This window comes from Anser brachyrhynchus (genome assembly GCF_964034855.1).
Source record: "Anser brachyrhynchus genome assembly, chromosome: 1".
NCBI classification, from domain to species: domain Eukaryota; kingdom Metazoa; phylum Chordata; class Aves; order Anseriformes; family Anatidae; genus Anser; species Anser brachyrhynchus.
In genome coordinates, this window is record NC_137694.1 from 80,450,234 (window position 1) to 80,463,648 (window position 13,415).

General features: G+C 39.4%; 1 protein-coding gene across 3 annotated transcripts in view; it reads right to left on the bottom strand.

Moving 5' to 3' along the window:
- Positions 1 to 13,415, bottom strand: part of BCAT1 (branched chain amino acid transaminase 1) — a 67,476-nt gene that overhangs the window by 18,556 nt on the left and 35,505 nt on the right. For 2 of the 3 annotated variants that reach the window (XM_080569418.1, XM_080569419.1), the window contains 5 exons: positions 12,514 to 12,714; positions 9,065 to 9,175; positions 8,084 to 8,203; positions 5,989 to 6,152; positions 3,289 to 3,431 (listed from right to left, as the gene is read on the bottom strand). In XM_080569418.1, coding sequence (XP_080425544.1) covers positions 3,289 to 3,431; positions 5,989 to 6,152; positions 8,084 to 8,203; positions 9,065 to 9,175; positions 12,514 to 12,714 — 739 coding nt within the window. Of the gene's footprint in view, positions 1 to 3,288; positions 3,432 to 5,988; positions 6,153 to 8,083; positions 8,204 to 9,064; positions 9,176 to 11,252; positions 11,310 to 12,513; positions 12,715 to 13,415 lie in introns of all 3 variants that reach the window. The other variant, XM_080569420.1, reaches the window with a different exon arrangement.

The following is a 13,415-nucleotide window of genomic DNA, read 5'->3' on the forward strand; positions in this document are numbered from 1 at the left end:
AACTCCCATGGAGAGTTTAAAGGTATTTTTAAAATGAAGTCTTGCATTTTACATAGCTTCAATTTTAACACATCTGCATTTATGAACATACAGCAGATAATATTCCAAACATGGGATGCCTTCAGTACTAGTCAGACAACAACAATGCAGAGAAATTTACCAAAATGATAATGTATATGAAGTGAACTTCAGGGTCAATGAGAACCCAGTGAACCCTGATTTCACGGGTGTGAATGGCTGACTTTTGTTCCAAATTTGTTCTGGACCTTTCTATTTCTTTCTTCTCCTTATTTCCCTCAGGCTTTTCTTCTACTCTCCCCTCATGCAATCATTCCACCTTTTCATCTCTGCTGATTTCCTTTCCTCAATTACCTCTCTCCTTTTCTTTGTCTGCCGTATCATTCATGCTGCTCTTCCCTCCATGCTTTTGCTATGAACTTCTATTAGAGCAGAAGAAACAATAATCACTTTGTTAGTAGTCTACTTGCACAACATACTCCCACAGCAGAAATAATTCTCCACTTACAGAACAGTAATCAAGCTTGCATGTTATTTTACCTGAGTGTTCCAGTAAGTCCTTTAAAATATACCTTATGTATGCTGTTTTGAAGTGGGTGCTATTAATTCCCATTTTAATAACAGCACAAAAAAGTAAATAATGCCTGATTACTTTTCACAATGCCTTAACAGTAAAGCTAGAAGTAGAGCCCAAATGGTTCCAAATCAGTCTTAAGAAACTGAATTTTTGGCAAATGTGTACAGATTTCATAGTTAGCAACCTTCAGGTTGGACATACATTTAAATTTCAATGTTTTCCACAAAGTCAAGCTTATGTTCTAGGAAGAAGAAAAAACATTATTAAAGGAAATAAGAGTTTTAGTGTTAACAGCCTCTTGGGACTGTTATGTACTCTGAAGAGGCAGGTGGACAGTATAGCAGGGTGAACAAAATTTTCATTTTGTGAACATACACTATAAATAGTTATTGACGAATGGAATATCACGCTCCTTTATTTATGCAACAGCATTGATCCAGATTTGGTCATATCACAAACCTCAACCAGAGGAACGGGGGAACACAAAAGTAGCATAGATAATATCATATAATTTTACAAGAAATTACTTAATTTCCTACCACTTCCTCCACAATGTTACAAATGAGACGTTTTTCCAGGCTCCCTCACTACCCAAGACAATGTGTCATGTTTAGTCACAATGCTGTAACTGAAAATATATAGCAAAGGCTTACAAAAAAAAAGCCTGCTGTCACTGGAAGCATAGATGTTCTTTAGACTGGACTTTACTGAGCTGGGTCCTTGGTTTGTTACACACCACGTAGAACACATTCAGACTATTCTACAGTGACCTCTTAACACACAAACAGGGGCATTTTCCTTTTGATGATGATTTGCAATTTCTGCCTCACTTTTTTGTGTTAGATCATTCTCTCTCTCAGCTGCAGAATTTGCATAACAAAACAAAAACACTGCCTAAGTATCTGTTGTGAAGTGAGAGAAAATAATAGCAAACACTTAAAATCACTATGTAAAGCTATAAGGCAGATATAGGATAGCACATATTGGCAGCAAGAGTGATTTTCAACCAAAGATATCATAAATTAAGCATTAATCAACACACTGGAAGACAGCAAAGTGCTCCAATGATGCTAATGACCACTTTGCGTGAAATGGCAGGTTTGCCAGTACACAGTTAGCCTGGGTGGCATGAATTACAAGTTGTTTGCTACGGCTACCTCACAATGGTACTATTCAGCGGTGCGCTGGTAATACAGTGATTGGCAGATCTTTGGAACAGTACGGTGCTGCAGCTGGATAATTCTAGCATATTCCTGGTTTAAGTACAATGAGAACATTGAATTCTAATTATGTCCCCCTTTTCACTGTCCTTTCCCTGGACAAAATGAGCCAAAATCTATTTTCATGTCTCTAGTGAAGTTACAAAAGGTGTGAATTCAGCCATCTAAGTACACCGACAAGTCCACTGCTGTTATAACAACGAGATTGCTCATATTTACAGTTTCATCCACAAGACTTCACAGACTCATTCAACAATGAGAAAACCATTTCACTCCTTCAGAAATGGTAAAGATTTTGCAGAAGAACAAGTAGTGAAACTGGAGATAGAAGTCAAGTAGCTGGATTCCCATTACACTACACTATCCAAAGCATACTGCTGTCCCCATGGAAAGCTGTCTCTATACTACAGGTGAGCACTGTCAGAAAAATGCCAGTTTTCAAGGATACCCACGGCACTATGACTAAATCAGAGTCTAAACCCTGCATATGCTGCCATGCAAAAATTCAGTGACGATTTTCATGGAGGACCAGCACTCATGGAAATCAGGAGGTGTCCTTCCATTCACCACCATATATTCTGGCTCATTCTTCTAAGGACTCAAACTTATGTAGTCTTCTAAGCCAGTAGTCAGGTGCAACTATTTGTTCTTAAGCACTGAATATTGGCATGCCCAGTGGGTGTTTCCAAGATGCCTAAATAGATGTCTGCTTATTAACTAGATAGTTTTCTAATCAACATGTACACTGCTCAGAGGTGTAGATGCAAAAAGTTAAAAACTGCTATAAGAATGGCATATCTTGAAAGTATCACTTGAACACCAGTGACGTAGAATGCTGACTGACACATTTCTGTCTGCCTTCATTGGACATTCAAATTCTTCAAAGAAAGAGCTGAGTGCTTTATCAGCTAGATGCTGAAGCACTTTTGGTCATGCTTCTGAAACATGTGACTTGCTGGAAAGTGATGATGGGAAAAACCCGCACGCAAAGGGAGAGTTTGAAGAGTTGCACAGCCGTAAAGTGGCTTTAGTATATGTGCATTGTTTCTGACACATCTCCAAGATAAAACACACAGTTAAAATTGACAAAAAATCTGCTATGCTACCCATATGTGACTAGACTCTGTCCTTCTGAGCATGTGGATGGTTCAGCTGTTTAAGTATGTTATTTGTTAGGCATTGCTCATGGCTGCTCTGGAATCTCCTCTTTCATAACAGTAGGACTCACCTATAAGTTCTCAGAAGGGACATTCCCTTTGTTAAGTCATTTCATTAAAAAGTTTACGATTGACACTCTAACAATCATTTTGTGGATTATGGAGGGAGGTAACTATCCCACTAAGATGAAGTGGATGACGGCTGGCATTCTGGGGGTCCAATTAGCTTCTAGAAGCCTTGTACATAGAATATGAATACCTGCCTTATGATCCCAACTGTCTACTCTAAGAGTTTTCATGTTGTGTGTCACTATACCTCCATCTTCGTTTATCCAGTAGAGAAACAAATTCATTGTTCCAACTTCAGTTATTTGGTGATCTTCTCCATAGAGCCACAGAACCTGCTGGCAGCCTAACTCCAGGGCTTCTTGCTGGGCATAAATAGAAGAACCATAATTCCTTTCAGAAACAAAAAGAAAGAGCAAACATATGAGTATCTCATTGGGTATTTTCTTATTTCTGTGCAAGGTTCAGTGCCCATGTCCTTTATTGAAAAGGGCTCATTTTCCATCAGAAGTACTTCACTGTTTTTTTACTAGATCATTTTGTATCGACAACCCAAAATTTTGAAGGGCTAAGTAGCATCAACAGCTCAAATATATCCATCCAAATTTTCTCAGAAATAATTCTTGTTCCATTTTCTACATGTTCTAATCATTGCAATTAGACACCTTAGTAAAGAATTCATCTTTATTTAGCAGTTGGAATCCTGGACAGATGCAATAGTTCTCATCCAGCGCATGGTTTAAAAAAGGCAAAACCAAAACTATCCACCTAATCTCATATATGTCAAGTGAACAGATGAGTAGTTAGACCTCTTGGAATACAGAATCTTCAGAGGTAAGCTATTTCTTTTCTAGTAAAAAACATTCACAGAACTAGTTTAACAAGAACTAGTTTACAAGTTCTTGTTACTAGTTTACATTCACAGAACTAGTTTAACATGAGCAAGTGTAGAGTCCTGCACCTGGGAATGAACAACAACATGTATCAGTACAGGCTGGGGGATGACCTGCTGGAGAGGAGCTCTGCAGAGAAGGACCTGGGGTCCTGGTGGACGACAGGTTGACCATGAGCCAGCAGTGTGCCCTGGTGGCCAAGAAGGCCAATGGGATCCTGGTGTGCATAAGAAGGAGTGTGGCCAGCAGGTCAATGGAGGTGATCCTCCCCCTCTACTCTGCCCTGGTCAGGCCTCACCTGGAGTACTGTGTCCAGTTATGGGCTCCCTGGCACAAAAAAGACAGGGATATCCTGGAAAGAGTCCAGCAGAGGGCAACAAAGATGATACGGGGCCTGGAGCATCTTCCCTATGAGGAAAGACCGAGTAGACCTGGGTCTGTTCAGCCTTGAGAAAAGAAGTCTGAGAGGGGATCTTATTAATGTTTACAAATATCTTAAGTGTGGGAGACAGAGGGATATGGCCAACCTCCTTCCAGTGGTTTGTGGGGACAGGAGAAGGGGCAATGGCCACAAACTGGATCACAGGAAGTTCCACACCAACATGCAAAAGAACTTCTTCACAGTGAGGGTGACAGAGCATTGGTACAGGCTGCCCAGGGAGGTTGTGGAGTCTCCTTCTCTGGAGATATTCAAGGCCCATCTGGAAGCCTGCCTGGGCAACCTGCTCTAGGGAACCTGCTTTTGCAGGGGGGTTGGACCCGATGATCTCTGGAGGTGCCTTCCAACCCCTACAATTCTGTGATTCTGTGAACTTATTTTTTTTTAGTAGTTCTAGGAGCTGCAGATTAGCCTTGATGAATTTCACGTCCTCGAGGGGCAAGTGTTTTCCTAAAATGCTGCCTACAGGATGAACTTAACTACATAATTTATGTTCACCCTGTAGCTGCTCTGGGAGGAAAACAAAACAACAACAACAACAACGACAAAAAAAACCACCAACCAAAAAACCCCTTTCACTTCTGATATTCAACAACCATCAAACCCCCAAGTCAGCAGCTCCAAAGTGCAGACTGCACTGCAATTCAGGTCTCAGCTCTGAGCCACAATTGCAAATCAAATCAACAGTGACTCCAGAGTATTCTCTTTTTAACAGCTGATGAAAGAATGCACAGGAAACAAAATATTTCTCAAACTCAACAAAAAACAACAAGTAGGAGGTCAAAATCTCAGAGCATCGGAACAAAGGTAGAAAAGCTCTTTTCTTGCCATTTGATTATTCTAGTAGCTCAGCTGAGCAGCACTTGACAGCTACTAACTTCCTGCCTAGAAAAGAAACTCTCAGGTAAATACAAAAAGCCTTGCTTAAACCAAAGACCACATTTGCACAATTAAGTCATTTATTTAGCCACATCCAAGTTGCTTGCTCCAGTCAAGTCCTAAGCAGCTTAATTCTGACAACTCAAGTAGTTGGACATAAACAATTATGTTTCTACCTAAGTGGCACTTCGGCCTAGTTCAGCAGAAAACTGCCAGACCACAGCCACATATACACAGCTAATTGTCTCATGCTTTTCCAGAAACACCCATACTCCCCTAGCTAACTGCAGATGGCTTGTCAGGACAGTCTGCCAAGGATGGAGGTCAGCAGTAAATGCTGCTCACTGCCTGGTTGGCAGCAGACCGCTATACTGAAAGCTGCATCACAGAAGTGATATCTTCAGTGTCAACTTCTGCAAGGGAAATGAGCTAAAGTACTACATGGACACCTTCCAGGTCCAGTTCCTCAGCCTGAGAGGCTATAAAAATTGTCTCGCCCCGTAGCCCACTTGACTGTAGTATCCAAACAAAAATACACAACTGAATTGTATAGGTAATATTCATAAAAGACTGCTTTGAAATCTTTGTCATAGTATATCGTTTGCTTAACTGCTACATCTAATACCTCTACTTCTGCTGGATTAGACACTTCACTAAAAAACACATCTCCTTTGGATATGTGGAGATATGTGGTATGTGGAGATAGATTCCATACAAATGCAGAATCAGGTTTTCTTACCCTCCCAGTTTGCAGTCCCCTGTTCCTCCTTTCCAGGCTCTTACATATTTTGGATCTGCCCATAATGATATTGGACTAAAGCTTCCACTTGCAAAGTAAGGGCCCACAGGGCTCAGTATGACATACAGTAGGGCTTTAGTTGGCTTCTTCACTCCAAGAGAAGGCTGAAAATAAGGAATGTAAACAAGTAAAGTTACAGGTTTACTTCACTCCAAACATCAGATGTTGCAAAATTAGCTTCTGAAATACTGCTTTCAGAGAAATTGCAGCAGTGGAGTGCTTTTACCTAAAAAATGCAAAGTTCTGCAATGAAGAGGAAATATTTATATTACCTCCCCCCCATCCCAAGCAACATGACAACACTAGTTTTATGCGCTGTCACCACTCATTTACAGCTCTTTCATTTGTCTAAATATTATTTTAATCTTCTCACATCATCTCAAGCTTTTGAGAATTCAGAAACTACCTCAAGAAAACACTATATAATTATATGAATTAATTAGAGCAGTAGTCTGCAAAACCTTTTGGGGAGGCAAGGACCACCATGAGCAATAGCAATGGTGGAAAAACCACTGTCAGCTGTATTAGTGATGAGAATTAGCCAATGCCAATTAGAACTGGCATTGGTAGAGTCAGGTGCTGGCTCTGTGACAATCTAAAATGATTTGTCTACTGGAAATGGTTCACACAGCAGGACAGAAAATAACCTGGAATGTATCACTTTTTCCCCTACCCCTTCGGAGAGATGGCTTCTCATGCTTCAAGTCATCACTATCAACACCTGAAGACAGAGGTGAAAAGCCTGACACTGGTCAAGGTCTGAATTCTGCAGCTGAAGACTCTGCTTATCTATATGATACTTGGCAAAGCTCTAGAGTGATCACAAAATGGTTGAGGTTGGAAGGGACCTCTGGAGACTCTGGACCATATGCAGTTCTTGGGATCTTACAGGCAGCTGTTTGGGCTACTATTTCCTCTCCACTCAGAGGAACTAGTCCCCTAAAAAGAACAAGCTCATCCTTGGGTTCTAATGTTAAGTCTCCACTACTACTACTACTAGTTATTGAACTGAATTCTTCTAAAGAAGACGACTTGTACAAAAGTTTTAAGCAAAATACTGTGCACAAGGCACATGAAGCTAGACTGGGAAGTAAGGGGGGGAATAAAAAAGGTAAACATGGAACTACTGGAAACTTCACATGAGCTTTCCTCAGGTGTAAAGATGGTGCTTTTGATTTCTGTCCACCTTACTCTTTCAGCAAAACTTTTAACAAAATAAACATTAAATAATTGACGTCTTGGTATTTTTCGTCATTCTTACACAATTATTCAAAATATAATAGTGACTGGGTTTTCTAACTGGTCTGATTCAAAAAAGGTCAGCAATTTTGTTTGATTGAAACAAATCTCAACAGCAGAAGAATTTCCAAAAAAAATGAAAGAGAAAAACCTCTTAATATTAACACTTTATGGTTGCTGAGTGGTGATCCTTCCATCCCCAAATCTGCAACTAGTTTACAGACTTTAAGTTAATGAAGTCCTAGAACACGTGTATAGTGCTCACGTATGCTAGCTACATAAGGATATGGATATCGCAGAAAAGTGACTTGTCTAGTTGGGAACCACAAGTTCTTTAGTTTCTTTGTCCTATGATCTACCACTCTAGCTTTCTCGCTTGCTGCTGCTAAAAAAAATGTTTTAATTAAAATACACTTCCTGCTTCTAACTTCTGTACTCTCACATATGCCCCTGATTGTTAATATTTTAAAGGCATACATTACCATATAAAAGACATTTATACTTATAATACAAAAACAAACAGAATTTAGGTTTTACTGTAATTGCTTAGAACAGATGATTCACTTTACTTTCTGTGATCTGAATCAGTATATCCACTAGATGGTGGTGTGGTCAACATAAATTTGTGAAGTAGAGCTACAGGTGACTAACTCAGAGGTAAAGAACATAAAAACAAGTTGTCCCTGAAATGTAATACTGTTGCCTACCAACTGCTGCATATTTGCCTTTATGGATGAAGGATTTTGCTTTGTGCTTAAATACACAAAAATTAAGAATGAAAAAGAAAGTTTAAAACCTCAGTTCCAATTAAGGTAGGACGGATATACAGGCTGGCAGCAGTTGAGTATGGGACCCACTCCTTTTCTACTTCCACAAGTTTCCGGATGCACTCCAACAGCTCATTCTGGTCAAAACTCTGGGAAGGAAAAGCAAAGGGAGAAAAGAAAACAGAGAAATATAACCTGAACAAACTGTAGTCCTTATAGATCCATATGTTAAGGGGAACACTTCCTCAGCCCATAGGGTTTCATAGGACTACACCACCTTCCTCAAATTCATTTCTTTAAGATCCCATTTAAGATCCCACAGTCTCTGTGCCTTCTTATTCATTATCCCAAATGCCCTCCTGCTGCTACAAAGCATCCTCCTGAGTTAGGAAAAAGGAGCTATTGACCTGTCTTGCCTTCAAAGCACATGGAAAGAACTCCCTGTGCAGCCAACCCCCTCACTCCCGAGGGCGTGCTGTGAGCTCCGGCAACATCTCTTCTGCAGAAGAGATTTGGGTTAGAGATCCAAAGGGTGCACCAAGTCTCCCAATTTTACTGCAAAGCTAATAAGCAAGGGAAGAAAGTCATTGGCCAATATACAACTGCTTAAAAGCAGCATGAAGTTCTAGCAAAACCAAAAGCGAAGGCACTCAGAGGTCAAAGGATTTAACTGAGGTAAAAAGCAAGAACACTAGCAACAGAGCAATTTAATCAACTGTCTACATGCAAACAGAAGCTGTCTGCATGACTGCAGAGCTCATCCCTCAGAAATAAGACCGTGCACACCTGAGGCAGTAGGGACACAATGCAGAAAGGTAAACACAGTTTTGATTTAATAGAAAAAATAACTTCCAACCATTCACTGAATAGGATCTCTTAGAGTTTAACAGAACTATTCAAGAGTTAGCACACTTGATAAACGTTACACTACCATAATGTTTCAGAGATTTGCACTCTGAAAATAAAAATACACTCCGACTTAAGGAGAGTAAGATGCCTTGGCTACGTACTGGCAGAGTTGTTCTTCTTGCCGATCGTGCCATCCTGTCCATGTTGAGGCTTGGCCGGAACAGGCGGATTTTGCCATCTACTCCTCGATAAGCCTTCATTCCTTCAAACAACTACCAAGCCAAAAAGGAGGGAAAAGAAGTCGGATATTAATTGAGGCATGCTATCCCATGATGACCTGTGCAAAAGTAGAACATGCTGTTTGGAAATGAAAGAACTTCACTTTCCTGCTCACAGTACTCAAAGCATAAATGCTAACTAGTTAATCCTTGCAACACACTCCTGTGAGGTATAGTATTACAAAGTTTATATTACAAAGATGACTTGTCCGTGCTTCTGATACATCTTTCTCTGTCAGGGAACTTACTGATGAACATTCTTCTCATAATTTGGTTACAACAATTAAAATTTGTAGCATGCGTTTGACTTAACCACTCCCTTATATTCTGACTGATATCTAAGGCTTAGCCAAAACAGTACTCTCCCTTATGAAAAAGACCTATAGAATTCAATGATATATTCTAATCTTTATAAGAGCTCTGTCCAAAACAGATTTTGGCAAGAAGAGTTTGATACGGTAATTAAGGGAAATCTGTTACAGTTCTTGCTGTAGTCATAGTGAAATCTTGGTCACTTACATCTCCCATCCGCTCCTATGCTGTAGAAGGGGGTTTAGTTAGCATGTGAGACAGGTGCATCAGCTTTATAATACAGCAATAATGTATGCAAATGTTTTATCTATACTTAAAAGGAAACTTAAATTTGTCAGTATTGTCCCATCAAACTGCAGAACATGGATGACTTATGCTGACAATAAATTTACCAGAAATTCTTATCCCACCCTGCCCTCTCAGCAGAATACAGTGTCTTCTAACCACAGCAAAAGTAAAAAATAATAAAAAAACTTATGCCCACAAAACATCCATAGTTATTTGCAGTTCCAGTTTGATAATTTCCAGTTTCAGTTATAGATAGATAATGCATGTATTATATAAACATATTAATATATACATATGTAAAATTATTGTTTGGATTAAGTGCTAAATGTTCATTCATGCTTACAGAGTTCCAATTTTTAGAAATTATTTTCTGAAGCATTTCTTTGTACATTAATTTTTACTGTAAGTTCCATGAATGTAACTACATCACTTCTGTCAGTGTCCTCAGACTTCTTCCTGAGTGCTTCCCCAAAAATGCCTGCAAATTCATTCTAAATGGCTGAAGGCTATATATGCAGTTTTTTGATTATGGAAAAAGATTCTTACATTTGTGTGTAAGTAATATTAATAGAATACTCGAGGCTTCATTATTATTACATTCTACAATATTTTCCCATAAGGATCAGTGAAATGTAATGTTTAGAAAGCTTTTGTACAGTCCAGACAGAGTTAGGTCTTTCCACATGACAAATTTTAATTGTGTTGTAACTGGGTTGCAGGAATCCTGGCAGTTTTCCTTAGGCCACACACAAATTATGCAGGAGAACCAGAATTAGAACCCAGAACTTTTTGCCATCAAAATATAACTTATTCCTATGGCAATACCAACCTTATTAAAAGCTTTGTACACAGATATTAAAACAAAACCAACAAAACAAAACAAACTGTTCCTAAGATAGACATTGTAGCTACAAAGAAAAAAAAAACACTAATGGCATAGCTGGTGTAATGGTTGATACTTTGATATGATTTTGATTGAATCAGTTACTAATACCACATTTCTGTAATGCTACAAGTTCTCATCACAGAACAGTTTTTTCCCCCCACCCTTCTTCCAAAGACATTCACAGAAATTTTAATGAGAGGGAAAAGGAAGGAATGTTACTACTAAGATTTGATCAATGGTTTGAGAGAAACAAGAATCACATCATTACTGAAACACAAAGCGTTCTCAAGCCGTTAAATCTTTTGTTCCAAAATACTTTTAACCTTCCAGAGCTCAGCAGAACCTCTCACTTATTAAAAAGGGAGACAGTGATGTGTTCCAGAAATGCCCATCTTGAATGAGAGCAACTGCACCATAGGCTGCTTGATGGTTGGTTACTACAGCAGTGTGCAAACAATATTATCTGACATCTGTACATCACAGGAACTGGATCTGGAGTTCAGCAGATCCAGACAATCACACTGCATCATGAAGGGCAAGGAGAAAGGGGAGGGAATGCCAAATTCATCATTTTTTTATACCCACTGTGTATTCATTGAGCCACAGCATTGGCACCAGATTCTCCTCTGTCTGTCCTCTTGGCTAGAGGAAACGTGATGCAGTAAGAGTAAAAGAATAAAAAAAAAAACGGAAAAAAAAATAAGAGCATATTCATATTAGCAATGACTTCAAACTGGGCCAGAGGCCAAGCATTAAAGCAATATGCTACTAAGAGTGAAATATAGATTTGGGACTCCAGCGTGGTTTCTTACTCCTTGGGCAGATCAAGAGCTGCAGCATTAGTCACAGGGGCCTGTTGTAATTTACACAGGACCTTTGGGAACGAGATGGGAAAAAACAGCAAGCACAAAAAAAATGGTGAAGGGAGGAGCACAGGAACAACAAGCAGGAAAAAGCTCGAACCTTCCATTTTACTAGTGGTTAAAAAAAAAAAAAAAGAAAGAAAAAAGAATAATAAAAGAAGCACGAGAAACTCCACTAACTTCAGTGGAGAGACTCCCACCTACACAGAGATGGGAGGAGAAGCAGGCTTCCATTAATCCTGTATGCTCCCAGGTAGCTCAGTGCACCCTAGCATAGCTCTCACACAGATGTGAGTAGTGCTGAAGCTGCCCTGGAGACGCAAAAGGCAGCTTTAGACAGTAAGTAGCTAAGCACGGAAACTATTAACCACGCTGGTTTCCGACTTAACATTTCACTTTCCAAAGTTCCTTGCTGAATATTCTCTGCGTCAATACACTTCTATATGCCAGATGCCTCAGAATTTGTTTGGAGTTCTCCAGACCTGTTTGGAGGTACAAACAAGCATCTGTCTAGTCTATCCTGCAATCCAAGCTACGAGCCTTTAAAACAGCTTAAAACAAATTTCACAAAGTGCGTGTTCAGTCTTCAAATTAAAGCTACTCTTGGAATTTCACACAGTCTTATCCAGGGCTTCATTAAGTCGCATCAATGACAGCAATTGCACTGATCCCCTGTCAGTGATCTAGAACACTCATGAACTCTCACATGAATTTGCCACCATACAGGAAAGGGTTCACCTTCACTAGGCTAAGAAGTTAAGTGAGCTGGAATCCACAGACCAGAGCTGGTTCTGAATTATACCAACATAAACATACCCCTGGCTGTAAATAGGGAATTATTCTGAAAGGGCATCGGTTATCAGATCAAAATGTAACTCAACACTAAGGTAGCAATAGTTCATGTATTAGAAAGCTACAGTTTCAGAAACTAATCAAAAAAAAAAAAAAAAAAAAGCGGTTTCCAAAGGGATTTGGGTACTCACTTCTATAGCATAATGCAGAGATGAAGAGGCTGGATGCAACGAGAGGTTCTCAAGTGGTTTAATATAAGGTTTCTCCCATCCTGAAGCCAAAGACCATTCAATCATCAGCATATTATCAGTGAACACAGTTCCAAATACCAGACCATTGGGGTCTGGTTTTTCCTTGAAAGTCGTAGCTGGTGTGATAACCAAGTCTGAAGCCTGAAAAAAACATGAAACCCAAAAGTAAATAAAGTAATTAAATCAGACTGATTGAAAAATACTCCTGCATCAGTGAACATGGAAAAATACAATATTTTATCTTCAGGGGTATTTATAGACAGAATTGTTAATTGTGTCTACCTCTAAGTAGTTGCCAGAGCATTCGTACTATGTATGCACCCATACACACAGTGCTGCTTAGATCAGTTGTTCACATATTTTGAAGCACTTTTAAGTGAAGAAAGCAGCACAAGGTGGGAAGAAAAACACAGACACACAAATAGAAAATTATCAGATGAAAATTTCTTGGACAATCAGATTAACACACCTATACAAGTTCCAGAAACTCCCAGATGCTGTATCTCAGAACTTAAGCTGATCATCAGAACCTAATCCTCCTCGCAACTAAGTATGTTGCACTGATTTGCCTTTAATGCATAAAACCAGAGTGAGAGACCTGAGTCAGCAGGTTACTTGGGTTGCACCAGCTTGTTCATTCACATTTGTATTTTCCTAGAAAGATCCTATTAGCACAAAGAAGGCTAAATGTTTTCCTGCATGATTAACAGTAGAGACTTTCCCTTACGAGCCATGACTAGCTGCAGAAACACAACATAGTTTTTTGTATTGGTTTTGGTTAGGAGAGAGTGAATGTTTTTCATAGTAGCTTATATAGTGTTAATCATTGTAAAGAACAGCAG